The sequence below is a fragment of the Vespa mandarinia genome, chromosome 16 (assembly GCF_050613455.1).
Source record: "Vespa mandarinia isolate Hongniang chromosome 16, ASM5061345v1, whole genome shotgun sequence".
NCBI lineage: Eukaryota > Metazoa > Arthropoda > Insecta > Hymenoptera > Vespidae > Vespa > Vespa mandarinia.
In genome coordinates, this window is record NC_140825.1 from 489,235 (window position 1) to 513,122 (window position 23,888).

The 23,888-nt window shown below is 31.5% G+C and overlaps 1 protein-coding gene across 2 annotated transcripts; it reads left to right on the plus strand.

Moving 5' to 3' along the window:
* LOC118442164 (frequenin-2) lies at positions 1 to 23,550 on the plus strand. Of its 2 annotated transcripts, none has more exons than XM_035867447.2 (8): positions 1 to 73; positions 1,857 to 2,589; positions 19,708 to 19,732; positions 19,872 to 19,920; positions 20,123 to 20,212; positions 20,446 to 20,524; positions 21,237 to 21,325; positions 23,182 to 23,550. In XM_035867447.2, exons 2-8 carry the CDS (start codon positions 2,526 to 2,528, stop codon positions 23,347 to 23,349), a joined length of 564 nt encoding a protein of 187 aa, XP_035723340.1. In that variant the 5' UTR covers positions 1 to 73; positions 1,857 to 2,525; the 3' UTR covers positions 23,350 to 23,550. The 2 variants fall into 2 exon arrangements, with proteins under 2 accessions (XP_035723340.1, XP_035723341.1); XM_035867448.2 differs by having other exon boundaries at positions 3 to 73; positions 1,837 to 2,589.
* The last annotated feature ends 338 nt before the right edge of the window (positions 23,551 to 23,888 follow it).

Below are 23,888 nucleotides of genomic sequence, written 5' to 3' on the forward strand. Positions count from 1 at the left end.
CGCCAGGCGCCGCGAAGCTATGACGTCACTGGTTCGCGCTTTGCCGACGTACTTGCTTTTCTCGCCAACAACGGTAAGAAGCTCATGAATGAAATCTCGCTATTTCGACGGCTCGAACAACTACGGCCATTTTTCACGAAAAATACGTACTCCTTTCTGCATCCTTCTTGGTTATACAGGAGTAAGACTGACAGACAGACGGACAAACAGACAGAGAGAGAGAGAGAGAGAGAGAGAGAGAGAGAGAGAGAGAGAGAGAGAAAGAGAGAGAGAGAGAGAGAGAGACAGTAGCCAATACCGAAAATTCCTGGACCACCTCTATCGACTCGAGACGCAGTCCGATAGTCAAGCCAAACAGTAGAGCTTCCTCTTTCCGCATTGCGATTTTCAAAACGCATAGCATATCCCTTTTCTATCACTAGATCAAGATTATACCGATTTCGTCGGTAACTTTAACATCTTCTTTTCTCATTCGCCTTGTCCATTCTTTCTTCTTTTTTTATAGTTTTCTTTTTTTTGTTTTTATCTTGATCCGATTTTTTTTGCTGCTGAGCTTACCCTCCCTAACGAGTTCTTCTATTTCCAACGACTTAAGTGGAACGTTGCCACCCACATGATACTCGAGTGCTGCTGCCACCCGCGGTTTGTCAATATCTGCTGTATTTTATGAATGGAACTCTATGTACACCTACGATCCAGGCGCACACGCGCGCGAGTGTTATCGCGTCGATAACCAGTTGCGCCGATTTGAAAAAAGAAAAATCAAATCGAAGCAATTCTTTCGTTTATATCTCGATTCTTTCCGTGATCGAACTATCTCGATATTTTTCTTTTCTTTTTTTCACTATCTCTCCATTTCCCTAGAATATGCTTCGTTGCATATGAAAAGAAATGCATTCGATCGAAGCTCGAGCTTATCCTATTCTATTCTCCTCAATTGTTATCTCGATTCGACGGCTCATTCCGCCAACAAAATTCAGATTTCCGAATAGCATATTTTTTTTCTCTCTTCCTTTTTCTTTTTTGTACATTTTCTATTGTAAATGAAAGCGCATACACGAGCGCGCACCTGCTCGTGTCGCGTTAGAGAGATCGAGGTCAAGGGTGCAGCACGACCTCGACCGGAAGTGAATCCTGCTTCACTGAAGATAAGGGAGAACCCTCTTGCGGAAGCTTTACGTTCTTTCTGCGATTTCTCCTTGTCTGTCTGAAGGATTTCCTTTCTCCCTCCTCCGCCTCCACTCCCCCCTCCCATCTCTCTCTCTCTATGTTTTTTATTTCGCGATTAAAACTCATAAATGTCTCTTCATTAATTATCTAGCTGAAACGCCGTCTATTCGACTAGGGAAATTTTTTGTATAAATAAAATATGTTATTATAATCGAGCGAATTAGGGTGAATCGTGTCAAAAGATGTCGTATCATAGAACGGTGACAAAAAGCAATTATCTTCGTATCAAGAGTCTTTTGACGTATTCGTTAAAATAAGCCAATGAAAAATCATTAAAATTTCTAATTACGTTTTCTCAAACATCCAAAGAAATCATTAAAGTCTCTGTCATCTTTTCTTTGTATTTTCTTGAGAGATATTTTGATGAGAAAAATCAAACGATAGTAAGGACAAGATCGTTCAATTTTGTAAGTGAATTTTTTGGTACGATTGTTTCTCGTGATCGTTCTTGAAAGAGAAATAAGAAAGAAAGATAAAAAAAAACAAAAAAAAAGAAAATAGAAAGAGAGAATCCACGAGGACAATCGGTTCGTCGAAATCGAAATAGCGAGATTCGATGAGGATCAAACTGGAACGAGATTATATCGGTAAAGCTCTACGTATAAGGAATTCGACTGGCTTTCCAGCAAACTTCTACAGACGTCTCTCGAGGATTGGCTCAAGTGCGAGATCGCAACGTGAAATTATCAAGAAGTCATTTGGAATTTGTACAAATGTTTTCATCGACGAACTAAAGTTTCTATATATCCAAATTGACATACTTTCGAAAACTTTTGTCTAAAACTTTTTAAGAATAGAGGTAGAGTAAGTTTTTGTTTTGTAGTAATAATAAACGACAAAAAAAAAAAAAAAAAAAAAGAAGAATGAAAAATTGAATCGATCGTAAAAAAGTGTTCGACTATAAATTCGAAACAAGTGAAAACCTAACTCGATTCGAAATATTTCGATTGGAGATGTAATCAATCACTAAGAATTGTCTCGAAAGACTTTACTCGATCGAGAGTGAATCAAAAGGAAAGAAAAAAAAAACAAAGTGATTTGGAGATAAGAACGTGTCGAAGGATAAAATTAAATCTCTCGAGTCGATTTTTTTCAAGTACGTCTTCTCTCGTCTTCTCGAATTCGTCTAATATAGTCGAGCAGCGATGCACGGTGAACGGTGAGAGTTATTTCTCCGAGAACGAGAAAACATATTTACGTTGTTCGGATATTCGTCGAGGGAGAAAAGTTTTTCGTCGAAGGAGATAAAAAGAAAAGAAATAAAAAGAAGAAGACGACGAAGGGAGTCGACGAAAATGGGCAAGAAAAATAGCAAGCTCAAGCAGGATACCATCGATCGACTTACCACCAATACTTATTGTAAGTAAAATTAATAATTAAAAAAGAGAGGAGAAAAAAATGGTTGGAAATTGAAATTGGGAAAGAAATTTCAATAAAATTTATAAACAAATTTCTATCAAAATTTGTATTATCCTTCAATATTCTCGAGTTTTATAAATCATGCTCTGTATTTATAATCACTCATCGTCTTTTTTTCTTCTCTCTAGTATTCGTTTCATGATCGTCGGTACCGACCGACTTTAGAAACCGTTCCACTTTCGTATTGTTCTCTTTCTCGCGTCTCTTGCATCCGTCGTTTACCACGTTTCTACTCAATAGAGAAATAATGCTCTACGAGAGTCGTCAGATATAATCGAACCTTTAGGAACGCGTTTTTTTCATTAACGAAGTCATTATGGAATAATTCGATTTGAATGATCGCTGACTATGAGAACATTTCTATATAAAAAGGTTTCTCCAAATTGATTATATCCTGATTATTTTCTCTAACTCAATTATTATTCCTATATGAAAAAATAAATTTTATATAACATGAATACTATACTATACTATACTATTTACTTTATATGCATATAAACACTTTATATGCATATAAATACTATTATACTATATAAATATTAACTTTGGTACACTTTTGGTAAAAAGTAAAAAATGTATATGCAAAAGTGAAATAATATTAATATTACGGTTTACAAAGAATTGATTTTAATCTTTTGATCACACACACATATACAAATGCGCGCACACATCGACGAAATACTTTAGTGTCTTGATATGATTTATCTAGATTATAACAGAGTTTAGTACTGTATGTATATTAAAAGGAAAAGCTTAGTAGGTTTTAGGCCACGGTAGTAAATTAGGAATGGTAATGCAACGGACAGACGATGCTTATTGTTCGCAAGGACACACTGTCTCAGGGTGTTTACACTCGATGAACGTAGCCAAGAAGCGCGGAGTCATTAGCCGACACAATGCGTTTAGTTATCCCCTTTAACGATCCATGTAATCCAGTCTCATTTAGCTCGTCGGTTAAACACCCTCTTCTCCAATGGCGATTTGTATCTAACGCGTCCTAACGAAGGATTTTAATGAGCTTGCCATTTCAAACGAATTGAAGAATAACAATGAATATTATAAATCCGAAGTAATTTCTTCTTTTTATTTTTATATCAAGAAAGAACTTTTACCAAGTTAAATGTAAATCTTAACGACCAAACTCGAAAGGTAGCTCGTATTTGTATCCTCTTTCTCTCTTTTTTCCTTTTTTTTTTTTATCTTTTGTCCTATTCTCCCTTATATTATAGTTATTTAACGTCCTCCCTATTTTTGTTTGGATCGATTCGAATGATTATTTTATCCTGGAACGATCTCCCTATATTTTTTTTCGCATGCAAGAAACATATCGTCTATTCATTTCCGTACTGGGATGCCTTGTCTCGTGCGCCAGTAGGTATTATTATAGGGACCCTTTTTTAAGAAATAAAATAGGGAAACAGCTCGTTTATTAAACTCATCGATTAAAGCGATAGACGTTGTATTCCATTCTCTTCGTACGAATGTATTAATATTTAAATTGCTATTTTTATTAAGCAAGAGATATTTTTTTTATCTAAGACAATGTTTCGAAATTCGAATCGTCGAATTCTTCAATTCAATATTTTTCTTTCCCTTTTGTCTTTTTTTTCATTTTCTTTTAGTTTTTTAAACATATGATTGAACAATTGACAATTTCAAGGGAAACGTTCTAAAATGATGAACTTTTCGGTATATCCTGTATTTACAAATGATAGCCCTATCAGATCGAGTTTCTCGAAATTTCTCGATTTCTGACAATACGCTTCGAAGATAAACGAGAACGTAGCTATTGTAAGGCGAACGTTTCAAAAGGAAGGAAATTAACGATAGCATGAACTGAATCAAACGTTCGTTTAACAACTGAGTGCAATTGTATAAAGCGTGTCTTTCTCTTCACTATCGGTATTTAAATAACTTTTCTATCATATTCTTCTATAAAATCTTGATTAAAAATCTTTACATTTATATCACTTTAAATCATATCATTTCATTATTACAATTAATTCGATCGTTCTATCATATTTTATAAAAATTAATTTTGCTATTTCTTTTTAACAATAAAAACAAAAAAAAACAGATATTCTTTTTTCAATCATATTATGAAAACGTACGTATGTAAATCAGAGCGTTAGATGTACCAAACAATATTTTTTCAGTTTGGATTAAAAAGAGGAAGTGTCATAGCGAGAAACTAGAAGACTTGTTTTATTCAACGTCTGTTGATCCTACTGTCCATCCATCCTTTTTCCATATGCACGCAGTAAAAGAGGACACATGTGTCATACAATATAACGAGACAATAGGATACGTTGCTAGCCGTGTTATCAGTTCTAGAAAAAAAGTTTGCTTTTTTTCCTATCATAAAAAAAGAAAGCGAGAGAGAGAGAGAGAGACAAAGGATGACTTCGAGAGTCAACAAAAAAAAAAAAAAAAAAAAGAAAAGAAATGTTCGGATGGAGGGGTGAAAGTTGACGCTCTTTTTTTTCTCTCTCTCTCTCTCTCTCTTTCGTTCTTTGTACTTCCATCTCTCTATATATAGATATACATATAATATATGTATGTAGATATATATGCGAGAGTATATAACCGAGCAACGTTCGTTTTAGTTTAGCTATCGTTTCTACCTACAGGCGGGATCGTACGATATATATGTCGTATACGAAACGATGGCGGGGGTGGCGGTGGCGGCGGCGGCGGGGGCGGCGGCGGCGAGAGGGCGAGGCGAGGACGAACGACGATCGATGTCTGTGCTTTTCCACTCTTTGGTCACGCACCTACGAATGCATACGACGAGAAAACTTGCTTCGGTGTGCGCGAACTACCCCTCGACAATTACTACATCTTCCTCCTTCCCACCCTTAACCACCCTCATTTTACTGATTCTCCACCTTCGAAAGACTGTTCCAATTTATTCTCATACTTTCGTACCGCATTCTATGATCAAATTTTCGCGCTCTCCAAAGATAGAATGTGACCAAAGAGTACATACATTTATATATATATATATATTTTTTTTTCTTTCTCTTTCTCTTTCCGTTTCTATTGCACTCTTTCTCTGTTTCTTTCTATTCCTATTCCTATTGCTCTTCCCTCTATTCCTTTCTCTTCCTATTACCCTTGTTTTCTCTTTCTTTCTCTTTCTGTTGCTCTTCTCTGTCATTTTCTCATAATAATTCTCTTTCCCTTTTCCTCTTTCTCTTTCTAGTTCTCTTTATTTCTCTTTCTCTCTTTTTTTTTTCTTCTTTATTTCTCTTTCTTCATCCCTTGTCATAATTTATTTAGGAAGAGAGGTTTCTAAAAGAACACGTATATCAAAGGAAATATGAATTTCTTCGTACTAACGAGCGTTTAATGTTACGTATCTTTGCTCGCTTTTACGTGTTAAGTAAATGGTGTAGTTATTACTTGGTTATAATTTAAAAAGGTATTATAATAATAATGTCACTTTTCAAGTAAAAACTTGGGAAATATTTTTTATCTTTCTCCATTTTTTTGTTTTCTTTTTTCTATTTCTTTTTTTTCATGTCAATTTAATGTCTCGAGAAAATTTTTCTCGATATAAAGAACAAGTTCAATCGAATTCCATCGTTCAGAGTGAACTTTCGGATCGGGCTAGAAAAAGAGAAAGAAAGAGAGAGAGAGAGAGAGAGAGAGAGAGGAAGGGGGAGAGAAAGAAAGAAAATAAGAAGTCGTGCTTGGGTTGGTTGAGGAAGCAGAAAACGAATCTTTCTTTGCTAATATCGACGACAACGAACTATGTCGAAGAGGTCGTTTGATCGATATCCTTGAATAGTACGAAGGTATTGTCGTCATCGATGTATTATATTATATATTATCCCATGAAATCGAGTATTATCGTAAAATCGTCGATATACATCATAAAATATTCTTTAAGTTAAAATTGACTCGCGTGTAATTTGATAAACACATACTCGTACATAATATCTATCTATCTATCTATCATTCTATCTATCTATCTATCTATCTATCTATCTATCTATCTATATATATATATATATATATACATACTTACACACGCGCGCGCGCGAAAAGAAAACATTGGTATCTACGGAGAGAAATGAATAAAAAGTATTTTTACTATCGCAAAATAAAATTTATATAAATGATTTAACACTTATAAATAATCCTATATTTTAACAAATACAATATTTAAAAGAAATCGATGAATAATATTTTTTCAAATAAATAATTCTCCATATTGTTCTGGATAATGTTAATCTTATTAATACAACATAATAGAAGCCGATAAAATTGAAGAGTACAATAGAAATTATTACAGACTTAACAAAGCATAAATAAAATAAATCAGATGAATACATTATTCGTAAACAATTATTATACGTAACACAATAATTCAATTCATCTCTCTCTTCTCTCTTTCCTATAAATCTAATTTTAATTGAATCGATTATATATTACAACATGCACGTTTACTTATTACACTTTTTCCATAAAGTTTTTTATATTTCAAGATGTTTCTTCGATTTTTGTCTATTACGTTTGAAAAATATAGTTAATGTTTGTCCATCAAACATTACCTGTGCGAGTGGATTCGAAGGTCGATCGATAATGATGCAGTAGCATCAGCTTGTCTAGATATTACACGTGTGCACAAGTGTGGCTGAACAATTACCGGTCCGGTTGCCTCGACGACCCTTCATTTTCCAACTTCTGAGAGCACTCGCTCGTCTGTAAAACGATGTAATCCTCTCTATGTTTCTCGTTTTTTCGAAACTAGCTTAGAATGCTTTTAAAATTTTTACTAATCATTTTTTTTCTATTTTTTCTCCTTCATTATTATTGTTTATGACACGAGATATTATATGTGTTAACGCTTTTTAAATTCTCATATATTTGTTTATTTAGCGATTAAAATCTCTTAAGAGAATTCATTTTCAACGATATCATGTTTTATATCACTTTTTTGAATGTTTTATTATTAAAATGTTTATTTTTGATCATGAATCTGTTTTCTTGTAAAATATAAATACAATACGATCTCTCAATTATATCAATTATCAAAATGCTTTGTCGTATTATCCAAACGGTCTATTGCCTTATCGTATCAATATCACATTTCCTACTGAAACAGACATAGCTATTGATATATATTTTATATATATATATATATATATATATATATATATATATATGTACGTATGTATGTATGTATACTATGCAAATAATTCCGAACAATTCGATCTGAATTTGACGTTTCAGAAAAGGGTTTTGATTTAGGACCTGCAGAGATTTCTGATCGATAAATAACGGTTTAGACAGATTGGAGATTACATTTGATTTTCTTTGAAATGTAGATATTTAAATTTTGATATTGCATAGAAAAATATTATTGTGAAAATTTATTTAACCGAGTAATTTGATTAGAATTAGGTAATAGAGTATTTAACCGATTATAGATTTGATTTTATTATCTAGAAAGTATTTAAATTTTGATAGAAAGAAAAATATATTATTAGAATATTAATTTTTAACCGAATAATTAGATTAGAATGAGGTGATAAAGTATTTTTTTCACTTAACATTAAACTTTTTGAAGTTAGTCCCGATCGCTATTCACCGTGCACTAAGTAAATGAAGTAATGTCAAAGTTCAGCGGAATTAAGAAGTAATATAATGAAATAAGAAACTTATCGAGGAGGTTAATTATTGCGATCAAGTAATACTTTTTATCTAACGAATATTGATTTTTCATCTATGCAGAGAATTTTCACATGAAGAAATATGGTCTTTATAAGTCGACTAACTTTTTGAATGTTTTTCTTTAGAAAAAAAGTAGAGGAGAAAGAGAGAATGAGAGAGAAAAGGAGAAGAAAAATATGTACATTGCAATTCATTGGAGACACGCTTCGAGCTATTTTCCATTGCTGTTGAGCTCTTCGTTTTTTCTCGACTTATTCAAAATTTAACATAATTTTTGAAAGAAACGCTTTTCTCGAGAGAATAAAAGAGCAAAGAACAAAAATAACAAATAAAGAAGAAGATATATTATTAGAAATTTCATTTCGTTGTTAAATCATATCCTTAAATTCTCCCTTTGTTATAAGAAAAAAAAAATTCCACAGAAAATAAATTGCGAAGCTGTGGAAAATAAAATGACACACACACACACTCTCTTTCTCTCTTTCTCTTTCTCGTGACTATTTTCTAATCGAAGTTGAAGATATTGATAAGAAGGAAAAACGGAGATTACAGAATGGTCTAGATCTCGTTTGCAATTATCTCAAAGTTAAAATGAAATATCCGAAGCAATTCCGATGTGATCCGGAAGTAAGCTAATGTGTGTTTGAATATTTTGTATCTCCCTGATGTCTTATATACTTATATATACAACACACACATATGGACGTGTATATAGATAGGTATATATACATATGCAGAAAGTTACATTTAGCCCTGAAGCAAAGTCGACGCAATTAATCGCTTGAAGAGCAGCTTAATTGCTACTAATTGACTGAAGTAATCGGACTTTCGGCGTTTCTCATTTCCGATCGGATTTATCGACTTATAGCTTTGCTCAATAGATAGACCCTGTCAATGTCATTTATTTTATCCGGATTATTGGATTATTCGATTGAAAAAAAAAATAAAATAAAATCAAATCAAATCAAATAAAATTGCGCCAAGTTGATAATCTTATTTGTCTATACCTATATTACATTGGAATATTAAATGAACGATAATAATTAACAGTCAAATTTTATCATCACTTATTTCATAACAACAGGAATATAGTTATAATATTAATCTTTTTTAATTTGCTTTATCAATTTCTACAGAGTCTAGAAAGTATTTCAACACTTGGTCTTCTCTCCTTCGCAATAAAATACGATTATATTGTGGTCGTGTCGATCATCGTGATGACCCTAAAACCACCCTGTTAAATCTCATAATTATCGATCAGGAATAGATCTCGAGAAGACTTCAATCGTATCTTGAAGATGATGGTCCGGTAATAAAATCACCCTGTCATTTCCAAGTGGAAACGTTTCTGATATTAAATTCTATGAGCTACTAACGAATTACTATCACGCTCATAGAGTTAATGCCGTGTGCCTGTAATTCTGTCATTTCTCTCTTCGTAATAGAATTAGAGTTAGAATACGAGATGACGATGGATCCGTACAATATAAGAGTGAGAGTGAGAGAGAGAGAAAAAGAGAGAGAGAGAGAGAGAGAGAGAGAAAAAGAGAGAGAGAGAGAGAGAGAATGTGTTAGATACTTTCGCACACTAGAAATGTCCTTTGTTCGACCAAAGGAAATTTATGAGACACTATAAAGCACTGGCTCGTGGTTACGATCGTATATACACATACATGCATACATACATATATGAGACGAACCTTTCGTGGCTCTAAGCATTTCGTGTATATAAGCAACTCTTACAAGCATTCGAGTTTCCTACAGTGTAAAGTCTTAATGAATAAATCAAAGTGTACAGTCTTGATATTGTATAGTGTGTCTTCCTTGACAAATCATTTGTGAACATACACGAATTCTATATAAATTGATGATAGTACTTTTCTTGCGAATATCCAAATCGAATCTACGAATTACGTCACAGCTTTTTTTTTTTTTTTTTATAATCTCGAATTATCTCTAATGAACTATTTTTGGAACGGTGGAAGCGTAGAAAATTCGATTATTTGAATTAATATAATTTCTATTGTAAAATGTTACAAGAAAAATGACGAAAGTTCATTAATCCATTTTTATCGTTTCCTAATAATAATATTTGTCTAATTCCATTTTTAATACGTTGTAAAACAAGAAAGAGAGAGAGAGAGAATCTATGTTGCTTCGTAAATATTCCATTGGTTCATTTATCAGTCTAGCAAGATTCAGTAAACAAGAAAATAAAAGATTGGCACGTCGACAACGAGAGGAAGATTATTTTGAAAATATTACTAGGGATATAACATGAAAACGACGAATCGCGATTTAACACTTTATCACTGAGCGTTACATCGGATAATTTGTCGATGTAATTTGTTGATATTATGCAAATTATTGATTAATTATTCGAGTTACATATATGAGATTAGTATAGAATTATTATAAACTGAAGAAAAATAAATATATACATCTATTCATGTATCTATACTATGTCCACCTACAAGAGTTCTTCGTTCAAGTAGAATTTTGTCGGATGGATTACAATGACCTTCAGTAAAAAAAGATTTAATGAAAAATACTACGAATAAGATGAAATTGTGAGTCAATGAATTTTTTTCGACGATCATTGATTTACCTTTTCGTTTTAATCGTGAATGATCTGACTAACTACTCCGTAGACTTATTAAATTTTTGAATAGAAGCAGAATTATTGATAAATTACCTCATCGATCTTTTTGTCGTTATTATCATTAAAAAATGTTATGTTTTATAAAAAAACATTTATGTTCTCTGAGGCTCTTAAAGAAGTCTGTTATCTTGCTAGAAAGAATACTCTTGTCACGAACTACCAGACATCTTTCCGAGGATGTTAAAAAAAGAAGAGCTTTTTAACGAGCAAGTTATTTTACTCGACGAACGAGAAGATAAATTGTCAACGCAATTCTTTAAATTTCTATTTAACTGGCAGTTAAATTTCAATTTTAAAAATCATGACAAATTTTCTTTTTTACGAGTTATATTTATTTTTAATATTTGATTATTCATCATTTTTCTAGATTATTTTTTGAAATACTTATGTATCATATTTTTATTTATTTCGAATGAATCACATTGCAAATTTTCGATATGTACGCGTATTGTAAAATATACATGGTTCTTTTAGGATTTTTGCCGGTCGAAATTCATTAGAATATTTCATCACACTTTTTGACATAGTACTAGAAATTATATATATGTATATATATATATATATATATATATATATATATATATATAAAATATATATTATATATTAACAAAAGATGGAGAAGAAAAATCAAGATTTATCAAAAAACTAAATTTTTATTGATAACTCACTAACCTCGAGCAGAACTTAAACCAACTCATATATCATAGTCTTTAGAAAATTAAGAGGAAAGCTGACAGCGTCTTTCCAACAACTTTCTTATCCAGTTTTAGTTGAGACAAGATAAATCGATTATATATTATATCTATCATTTGTTATGATTCGAAGATATATACGTTTGTTTGTGATAAAATCTATGACATGAACAGAGCACACCGTAAGATATTCCAAGCATGTAAATATTATCTGATATAAAAACAATTATTGGATTTGCCGGTAATTATATGCTATCGAGTGATTGCACTTTTATCTAAAATAAATCATTATCTATAGATTAAAACCTCCAGGCGATCTCTCACGCTAGAGATTTTGTTAACCGATAAGTAATATAAACAGAAGCGAAATATTTTTTTAATTAAAGCAACTCATGTTACTTTGCTTCCGTTCATAATTATACTTGTACAAGCTTTTTTTATCGTTTATCACTTATCAAATATCATTAATCACTAATTTGCACATTGCAAAAGATAATTAATCAAATATTCAACGAAAATATTGAATATTAATTATTCATCAATATCGAAGAAAGATTTTTATATATATAGGATTTATTTATAAATTTAAATATTGAATTTATATATTTAATTATTAATCAATATCGAGGAAAAGTTCATTAATTAAAACTTTAAATGCCTTGAATTTCTCTCTATACTTGCACACTTCAATAATTTTAAATAATAAGAAGAAATGCTTTTTATTTTCTTTTTATTCTCTCTCCCTCTCACTCCTTCTGTCTCTCTCTCTCTCTCTCTCTCTCTCTCTCTCTCTCTCTCTCTCTCTCTCTCTCACTTTCTCTTTCTCTTTATTTCTTCATTTATATGCTCGCAATACAATGTCTTCAGTAAGAACCATTCTTGGTTTTTCTTTAAAGGATACATTTCTTAGGATATATGTCATATTTCTTATGCGCCGTAGCTACGATACGTTTCCCTGTCATATTCTACGAAATTGAATAGTTTTATAAAGATATTTCTATCAGAAAAATGACGACTATGTATATATATACACATTTATATAGCGAGCACATAAGAGGTGTAGAAAGTAAGCTATATATTTCCAGAAATGGACCAATATAAGATCTTTAAATAATAAATGTAAAAATATCTTTAAATATATTATGTTCATATCTATATCTATTTATTTATATATCTGTATGATAAAAATTACGATTATCTGTTATTTAGAAAAGAAAGTAGATCTTAATCGATTAACATGGAATATTATGCGTATAAAAAATTTTAAATATTAGTAAAAATGTTTTTTAGGAAAGAATGTTTGAAACTCTTTTTAATGAGAATAAAATGATAATTAGAAATGTTCCTAATAGAACGATGATTAAATTTTTTTATTTCTTTAAGACGTCGTAATAGAATTCGTACATAATTTAATACAATATGTACATAACATTTTTATGATTTATCGAAGAAGATACAAGTATTCGAGAAGATTATCAAAGTTGTCTTATTATCGTTCTCTCTCTTTCTCTCTCTCTCTCTCTCTCTCTCTCTCTCTCTCTCTCTCTCTCTCGAAATATCGATATAAATCGGGCTTGCTGTGCAAACAAATTGCTTGCACGTGTTCAACCTTAAACTTAGAAGCGCTTCGAACATGTTGATCGTCGACAAATTTGTCGATTTATTGGCACATCCTTCTCATTTCTTCGCTGCCAAAACGAGACGCTCGTTTGCCCAAACTACTTTAAAAAGGATCATCAACTCTTATGACGAGCCACAGGAAAGATAAAATGAGTTGCAAGAAAAGTTTTATTAAGGGTTAACAGGATAAAAAGGATATCGATTTTCTTTATTTTTTTTTTTTTTCTTTTTTTTCGGGGACATAAAGAATCGCAAAAGTCACGACATATAGAAAATCTTTAAAATTGCTACAACGCTTTATGTCAGGTTAAAACAGTAAACAATCTTACATATTCCTCATTTATACATACAGAATGTGTATATAAATTTTATTATATATATATATATATATATATATATATATATATATATATATATAATTTATATACAAGTTCCTATGCTTATGCAATATGTATTTGTATTCTATCCACGCTTCATTTATGTACGCCTGATCTATCTTGCTGCATCCTGATGCGTTTTAAGCTTACCCTCTGTTGTACGTGTGCAAGGACTCGGTCGAGGCCGTTCTCGTAATTTTCTCTCTCTCTCTCTCTTATTCTTCATCATTCTCTATATCTCTTAACCCTCCTTCTATTCTGTCGTTTTATATTTATTATTGTTTTTTTTTTAATATTCTAGAGATGGAAAAAAATAAAAAGACACATATACAAATATGTGTCTGTAGCTTAAATGGATATTTTTATAATCATTTTTATAAGTACAGTTTCACGGTTTACGTTAATTCTTCAGTTTTGTTAATTTGTTTAATTATTAAATGAAAAGAGAATTATACGAACGTGATATAAATAAATATATATTTTCATTATAGTTTTTTTTAATAATACTCGTTTGAATATATATTTTTATATTATCTTTTTTCTTTTTATTCACTATAAAGTAATCACTATATAATCTTTAAAATGCATAAAGCATTGATCCATATGTATGACAAAATTTTAATTTCAACATGATAAAAGCTTCAAACTTTTACTCGCACACATTGTTTTAAAATTCTATCTCATCAGTTTACAATAATATAAACAAAAGATTGCATTATTTCAAATATGACATCCAAATTCTTCCTCTTTTATCGTTTAAATTGAACTAAAAAAAAAAAAAAAAAAAAAAAGAAAAAAAAAAAAGAGAAAGTAAAAAAGATAGAGGAAGGGAGAAGAACAACAAGAGAGATAGATTGAAGTTGGTTCTTTTGTTACGTCGATAAAAATTCGCTATCAATGTGGCACAATACAGACTGATCAATCGGCTCGTTTATCTTCTTCGAACATTTGACAAGAAACAAAGAGATTTTGTGAACGAGAGAAAGAGATATTGGTTGGAGAAGGGAAGAAAGAAGAAGGGAAAATAAAATAAAATAAACAAAATAGGAGCACGAAATTTATTATTGGTACGGTATAAAAAAATCGACGAGAGGAAAATCACAATTTCTGAGAGGCAACTCATTAAATAATCCTCTTGACCTGGCAACTCGTTTTCCGGGAAAAAACTTGATGACTCTTAGGCTTCCCTCTTTTTTCCTTCCTTTTCTCTACTTTTCTTTTTTTTGCTAGAAGAGGTATCTTTAGAATCATGGATTAGAAAAGTTCCGAATTGACGTCTCATACTCGAAATCGAGCCTCTCTAGGTCCAGGATATGCCGAGTTTCTCTAATTTATTGCGACGGGAAAAGCGAAGAAGATAGTCATCGCGATATCTCGAAAACTTCAGTAAAAAAAAGATGAAGAGGATAATGATGAACCTTCGAGAAAAATTATTTGAATCTTACATCAGAGAAAGAGGGTAACTTACATACACACACATATGTAATATACAGAATAGATAACTTTCTCGGTAATTTAAAAAATTAATTACTATTTCTCAAAACTTTTTAGATTAATTTTCTTTTTTTTAGATTGTAAAACTATAAGCTTAACTGCAAGCCAACTATTCTTCATCAACAATATACATATATATAATTGTCTTGATATTGAAAATATTTTGATACTAACGGTAAGAATTCATACTAATGAATTCTTTCTTTATTGCTCAGTATATAAGAAAGATCAAAATAAACAATAGCACATAACGAAATTACTTAAAATTATGCAATTTTGGCAACTATTTTCCAATAATAAATAATATACCCGTATATTTATCATCTCGATACTCAGAAGATAAACAAATTGAAATAAAATTTTCTATAATTGTCGCCAAAGCTGAATTCGGTCTCGTTTTTCTCATAGAAACGATCCTAACGGCAATTAAGTCTCCTTGGCGTCGAACCAATTACGGTTGCCCTCTTGAGAATGTTCCGGCACGAGTGAGAGAGAGATAGAAATAGAGATGGAGATAGAAATAGAAAAAGAGAAAGACACATTTCCAGAGTCGAGACTTACGTATCTAAGTGTGTTCGTGAGAGAGCAGAGTTTTGCGGTCAGCACGAAACTTTCCTGTCACGGAAATTGTTCGTTAAAGGGAGCTACGAAACCTTCTCTTTCTCTCTCTCTCTCCCCCTCACACACACACACACATACACTCATACTCTCACACGCATACACACACTTTGAACTTACGATAATAATTAGTTTTATTACCTAAAAGCGAAAAGTATCTTGGACTTGGGGAACTTTTAGCTGACTTTAGTTGGTTCCTTTTTCTTTTTTTTTATTTTCTTTTTTTTTTTGGATTTTTTGTTAATATCGAATTTTGGGAACAAAAAAGAAATGTTATATTCATATATAGTGAAATGTTACATAAGAAAAATTTCAAAAGAAACATTCTTATCACTTCGGTCGTTCTTTAGAGTCTTCCTACTTTAAAATGAAATTTTGTTTACCCTAGCAAAACTGCTATACAACACGGTACTCGGAGACAAATGTTAGGTACTAGATATAGGTATATACATATAGGTATATATATATATATATATATATATATATATATATGTATGTATATATATATATCAAAGCTCATTTGCATGGTTATAGGAGTATTTTATACCCCATAGCAACTCCTTAGGAACGACGATCGGTTTTCGCTCTGTGCTTCTTTCCTCAATCCCCCTTCTCACTCTATCTCTCTAAATATTCCCATATATGTATTCTGTTACATTTTTTCATTTGTCTGTCTCCTTTATAGATTCCTTTCTTTCACTTATATTTATGTAAATAGATATCTACATACATATGTATGTATTCTGTAATAAAAAGAGCTTTTTATTATTAGAAAGGTTCCAACATGTTTTCTCTCACGATAAGATATTATCTATATAATATCTACTATTTTCAAGCTATCTTATATTATCTTTATGATCTATCTTTGAAGAATAAATATTATTATCTATATCGAGAATATATAGTATTGCATAAATACATAAATATATGTATAAATCATTATACTTTTTCCTATAAGACGATATGTGGGATTTGTTTTATAGAAATGATAGGTATTATATATAACAAATTTATAATACAATTTCGTATTATTTATTGTATTTTTAGTTTCAATCTTCGTAAAAATAACTTCATTTTTCAACAATTCAATTTTCAATAAATACGCAATAATATATATTTTTCTCTGTAAAATATAGAACATTAGAAAGATGACATAAAATAGATATAAAAATGACAATTGTCATTAATTATTGTCAGCGAATAATTTCGCCAGAAGCAACTCTCATAAATAATCAAAACTAATCTTCTAGAGGTAATAAACACGATCGTCGCGAAATACGTTTCGTTAATTATATCTATAAAGCTTTAACACCTAGACTTATAATGACGCGATACAATTAAAATGATCGTAGAAACAGGAAATAGGTTTGTTAATAATTTTGGAGAAATGCTTCCTGACTTTTTCCACTTAAGAAAATGTTAGATATTATCTATCTGTTGTACATTGGATAAATCTTGATAATATTGAAGATATTGGCAATATCCATTATCATATCTTTAATATCTTATTGTTTAGTTTCTTGTGAAAAAGATTAATGAAAAGAAACAGTTTCATCGTCATCATAATCTCAAAGGAGCTGATGGTATATATTATAAAAATGAGAAGGTACACTGTTATATCACTTTTCGAAATCGCGTTACATCGTGTTACACAGAGACTATCGGGATGGACCGCATTGCGGAAAGTTAGTTCAGGAACGGATCGACTTAACGATATAATTTTTCATTTTCTAGGACACACACAATTTTCAAACTTTTTCTCGATATGTTTTAAAAACATAAATCTTTTACCGATCGTGAGATTTCGTTAAGTTTTATGGTGAAACGACCGGTGTGAAACAAAAGCTATTCGAATGAAATATGAAGAAAAAAGGAAAATCTTCCAAAGGAAAAAAGAACAGGGGTTAGCAGATTTTTTGAATAATATTATTTCTTGAACTGAATTTGTAAATAACCTAAAGGAAGTTAATTTACGACCAAAACGAGTACAGCTAGCTTCCGAACAAAACGAAACCTTCTTTACTTTCGCCATTCGCATTGCTATGCAAGGATTCTCGAGCTCCAAGAGTTGTTGCATGATTTCTATGCTACACACACACACACACATACACACATACATATATACACATGCAGATATACCTACTCGCGTGTATGTCGAACATAGTAGGTAACGATGCGATATCCTGTGGGAGGTAAAAGTAGTTAACTTATAGCGTATATTTCCGGTCACGTAACATTTCGACGTTTGCAAAGCTCACTATAATCGAACGGAAAACAAAAGAAGAATGTAAATTCACTAAGAACATTATTTAATATTATCATATAAATTTACAATTGTTATGTCAATTAACGAATAATATTTGATTATCTATAATTGGTGTTCCTCCGTGTAAGGGTATAAGAGAGAGAAAGAGTTATAGGTAATTGACAAAAGCAGGGATAGAAGAGACAAACACCCTTTCAAATTCTTCTTATCGACCTTATCACGCTCGCTACATAATCTTGCACGCAAATTCTTTGAGAAATTTATCGGCCATCGTGATTAAAAGTGACATTGAGGTGGACAACGTATACGCTCAAGAAATTGGGCCACCCACGATTTATTGATTTTACGAGCGTTGGTCCTCGGTCAAATTTTTTTTTCCCCCTCCCGCTCCTCTCCCACTCTCGTAAAAAGTCAATATTTCCGAATCAACATTTCAGACAGAGTAAATACGATTGTTTGGCGGATTATCCTTGGACGAGAAAAGTTTCTACGAAACTTTTAGACGAACGAAACTTTGAGATAACATTTCTTAGGGTACCTAATTTAATAATGATCCCTCGATGAAAGTATGATCAAAGGATACGTTTTTAAAATTTATTTTTAAATGAGAAAACAAAAAATTTAATTAATTCGTTTAAATACCGTCTATTGTCAAAAGAATCCTGCATAGACGTTGAATTTCTGTTTCTCTCTCTTTCTACCTTCTTCTTTCTACATATACCTTAACCACAGTTATCGATTGTCTTTCTCGATAATATCCACGAAGAGAAAAGACTGGTCATCTTGAAACGAATTGAATTTATCGATGAACCGATGGACTGCATTGCGGTGACTTTTCCAACGCAACAGAACTATTCCATTGGATTGGAAGGAGTGCTGCCAAGGGCTCGTTTCGACCACTTCGCTCTTTGGGAAAGCAAACGCCGCGTTCGAATGATTAACTCTTTTCACTCTCTCTCTCTCTCTCTCTCTGTCTCTCTCTCTCTCTCTCTCTCTCTCTCTCTCTCTCTCTATCTTTATCGTCCACCTTTAGCTCTGAATTCTATCGAGAGAAATTCTTTCCAAGATGTTTCCTATCATTTCTTCCTATAAATTTTTTCTCCCTTTTTCCCTCTTCCCCTTTCCGTGTATATAGATATATTGCATTTGATCTTTTACAATGTCATATGCGCGCGTAATTCTCAATTTACGAAGTCGTATTTTTGTAGTCTTTATATCTTTCACCGAATATATTATAATTATACTATTAATATTGTAGCATTATAGCATAATTTATATGATATACTATTATACTAGTATATAACATTTTTTTTATATAAACGATAAGAAATTAGAATTACAAAGAGTTTTTAATTAACGGTGATTGAATCTTCCATTTCGATGCAATAAGGATTTGTTTCATTCATTTCAATCGCGATACTCCCTCGAGTTTTTGGATTTTTATATCCAACTCGCGTCCCATTAGATTTATAGAGAAAATCCGTTAGCTCGATAAATCAAAGTACTTGATCGTTGATACGCAAGGACACACTCTGTGTTTGGCGCTCGCGATAGTTCTTTTATTCGGAATTTTTCTCTTTCTATCTCTGTCTCACTTTTAACATAAAACTAAATCATGATTCTTCATTTTTCTTTATTTTGTTTCAGTCACCGAGAAGGAGATTCGGCAGTGGTAAGTTTGACAAATAAATTCTCAATAAATCGATAAAAAAATTTTTAACGCGAATTGAAACGCAAATTTATATTATATTTCTATAATAAACTATTATAGTACTTTTTATCCATCATCGATTTCATTTAATTCTTCCCAGGCACAAAGGATTTCTCAAGGATTGTCCAGACGGTCTATTAACTGAAGAGGTAAATGATCAATGTGCAATTTCATGAGAATTAATGTAAATTTTGTCGATTACTTTAGCGTCACTAAAAAACAAAAAGGAATAAATAAATGAAAAATAAAAAAAATCGTGAAATTACGTAGGCATGCGTAACATACGGAACATTTACGTTCGAAATAGTTTTTATGCAGGAATCTACAGATTTTCCCTTCTTTCGATTTCAGGGTTTTATTAAGATCTATAAGCAGTTCTTTCCCCAAGGTGATCCTTCCAAGTTTGCCTCGCTAGTCTTCAGGGTATTCGATGAGAACAGCGTGAGTGTCAGCAAAGTATAATATAAGGGATGTCTCGCATCTTGACTTTGATATAAAATCATTAGAGTTTCAGTCACAAATGTGATTTCCCGTCTATGGAAAAGTACTTTTCAATTATAATTTCAACTTGTTCGATATCGTTTCGAGTCAATTTACGTACATATGTATGTAAAATGACGATGATAAAGGAATAAAAAAATGAAAGCTCTTAATAAGTATGACATTTCTTTTAGGATGGCACGATAGAATTTGAAGAATTCATAAGAGCTCTCTCTGTTACGTCACGAGGAAAATTGGACGAGAAGCTGCATTGTAAGTAACAAGTGAATAAATAGAAAATGGGGGATCCTTTTCTCGAGGAAATAAACTTTATCCTTGTGAGATAAAAGAGAAAAGATTTTCTTCATTTCTGACAAAAAAAAAAAAAAAGAAGAAAAAATAAACTCTTGTATAAGGTTTAATACTTCATAACGACCTGTTACTTTCAAATTATTTTTCAATCTTATTACATTTTATTGTGTCATCAATTTGTATTGTATTTATAATATAAATATATATATATATGTATTTATAATATAAATATATATATATATCTCACGCATTGGATACATAATTTATTTATAGACACGATAAAATGATTGAATGATTTTCGATGAAAATGATTATTTCTTTCGCACGTGTTTCTACATATACATATATATATATATATATATATATATATATATATATATATATATATATAAACGGCTCTCACGCATTGGATACATAATTTATTTATAGACACGATAAAATGATTGAATGATTTTCGATGAAAATGATTATTTCTTTCGCACGTGTTTCTACATATACATATATATATATATAAACGGCTCTCACGCATTGGATACATAATTTATTTATAGATACGATAAAGTGATTGAATGATTTTCGATGAAAATGATTATTTCTTTCGCACGTGTTTCTACATATATATATATATATATTTCTTTAAAATATCATCTCGATTTCTCTACTCGTTTTACAGGGGCCTTTCGATTGTACGACGTTGACGACGACGGTTTTATCACGAGAGAGGAAATGTATGATATCGTCGATGCGATATATCAAATGGTGGTGAGTACCAAGCTCAAAGTAAAAACGACTGCTTGTTTGCAAAAAAACTGAGGAAAAAAGGCATTATATACTTCATGGCAGAACGAGATAAAATGTTTTATCGTCTATTTCTTGTTCCTTTCGTTACTCGTATAGCCAATGGTAATCGTTCCAATTTTTCTGACTCTATGTATACAAACACACACACACAAATATATATATATATACACGCATATACAATGTATGTACATGTGTGTGCATTCAGTTTAGATACTCACTTTCTCAAATCAAATAAATTTTCCCAAATTTTTACAAGCATGTTCAGAACCGAAGAAAAAAATGTTTTCTATTTTTTATCTGCGTCTGTTCAATTCTTATCGCAGTACAAAAATGCAGTTTATTTTTTTTTTGTTTTTCTTATAAAAAAAGATAATGCATATTAAAACAGATAATGCATTTATTACGCTATGCATTCTTGTATCTTTGACCTATCCTTACTACGTTTGATCTAAAACACTTTATTCGCATATTAAATTTCACAATATTGAATAAACTTTTATACAAAAAAAAACAAGCTTTTAGTCAACATTATTCGTAAAAAGTAATTATATAATTGCGTTAATATTATTAAAAAATAAAAATCTAAAATTTGTCATTTTTTTATGGGTTCGGTATAGCTTTTCTGTATTTCTTAAGGTATCTCCTTTTTTTTTTTTTAAATCAAGTCGAAACGTCGAGAGGTCGAAATCGGAATTGAGAATCGAGCTATTTGTGGAAATTCTAGAGCGAAATGTTATCGCGACGACGAGTGGCCCGATCGATCGCGTTCCGACGAATCGAGACGGGTCCAAAGAGAAAAGAGAGAAAGAGAGAGAGGGAGAGAGAGAGAAAGAGAAGTTAATTGAGCCTCGCAAGCTTCTCCATAGAAGACTCGATGAGACCAAGATGATTAGACGAACGACCGTCTTGCTTTACTAGAATTATTATTTTTTAACGAACTTTTAACATCGTAACTTGTTTGAAAATATTTCTATTTCGAAATTATAACGTGAAAAATATTTTTCAAAGAAATTTTCAAATTTTCATAAATCCTAATATATCTATAGCAAACATTATTAAACGTTTTGAATGATCTAAAGCGGATGAAACAAACTGAAAAAATGGCAATCAAAGGTAAAAAGTTATAAAATCTACGTGTATATTCATTGACGTAGTCATTGTTCAAGCAACGTGGCCCTCTTTAACGGGAAGTTACGTCGTGCAACTCGGCCATGATCTGCATTTTAATTTTAAAGGGAATAGTATGAAGCAAGAATCGTTGAAATTATATCGCATAATCGTGAAAGCCCATAATTACGTCGGTAGCGTAACGTTGAATTCGACGTAATACAAATTCAATTTCTTCGTTCGATTTATTTTCATTTTATCCACGAGTCACTTTCTCTCCCTCTCCCTCTCTCTCTACTTGAAATAAAATTGACCTGTAATTAGGTAAAATCAAAAGCTCGTCTCTTTGTCCTTGAACATTGGCGCAACGCTTTTTCTCTCTGTTTTCAATTTTCACTCTTTGGAGTAGTTAAATTTTATACGTATGGCAGAAATTGTACGTAAATGATGAACATGTATATTATCGTAATGAATCGGTCTTTTGATTAATTACATTCTGAAAAGAGTACGATTTAATCTTTCTCTCGAAATTTCTCTGAAAAATAAAACGAGATATTTATAAAGATATTATCTAGAAAAAAAAAAAGATAAATGTAACGCAAGAAGATTTAGCAAAAATTAATGTTTTGCAAAACGTAAGAGAAGGAAAGGAAAAAAAAAAGAAATATATGTATATATATATACAGAAAAAAATCCGTGTTATTTTTTAGGGACAACAACCACAAGCAGAAGACGAGAACACGCCGCAGAAAAGGGTGGACAAAATATTCGATCAAATGGACAAGAATCACGACAATAAGCTTACCCTTGAAGAATTTCGAGAGGGTAGCAAAGCGGACCCACGAATCGTCCAAGCTTTATCATTGGGCGGCGAGTAACCGTTCGCTAAAAGTTATTACAAGGAACGACAGACGAGATCCTTCGATCTTCTATTCGTGTCGAGAGATTACGTCGTCGTCGATTTGATTTATCCAAATCCGTGGAAAGGAAGAGCGGAGACGAGAGAATATAGCGTCGCGCATCACGGGGAAAGATAATCGAAATGAAAAGAAGAAAAAAATAAGAGAAGAATATCGAGGGAAAGGTAAAAAAAAAAAAAGAAAAAAAAAAGAAAAAAAAAGAAAAAAGGGACGGAAAGAGAAAGAAGACAAAAACAAAAAAAAAAGTAATACGAAGAAGAAATGAGATGGAGTGCCCAAAAGATATTTATCAACGATCATCCAGTTCGCGTCCCAGTATTTTTCCCGATCCTCGGCTTTGTTCGCTTTGTTGATTGATACGTTTGGGAAATCACAATGATGCTTAAAATAAGTGTCAGCGTGTATTAGAGAAAGAAAAAAGGAAGAAGAAGAAAAAGAAGAAGAAGATGAGGGAGTAAAAGAATAACAAAAATGTTCGTTGCGTATCCTTCGAGAGA

Coding starts and splice junctions, on each gene's coding strand:
- LOC118442164 (XM_035867447.2), top strand. CDS start 2,526: ATGGGCAAGAAAAATAGCAAGCTCAAGCAGGATACCATCGATCGACTT. Junction 2,590..19,707: donor ACTTACCACCAATACTTATT/GTAAGTAAAATT, acceptor ATTTTGTTTCAG/TCACCGAGAAGGAGATTCGG. Junction 19,733..19,871: donor GAGAAGGAGATTCGGCAGTG/GTAAGTTTGACA, acceptor AATTCTTCCCAG/GCACAAAGGATTTCTCAAGG.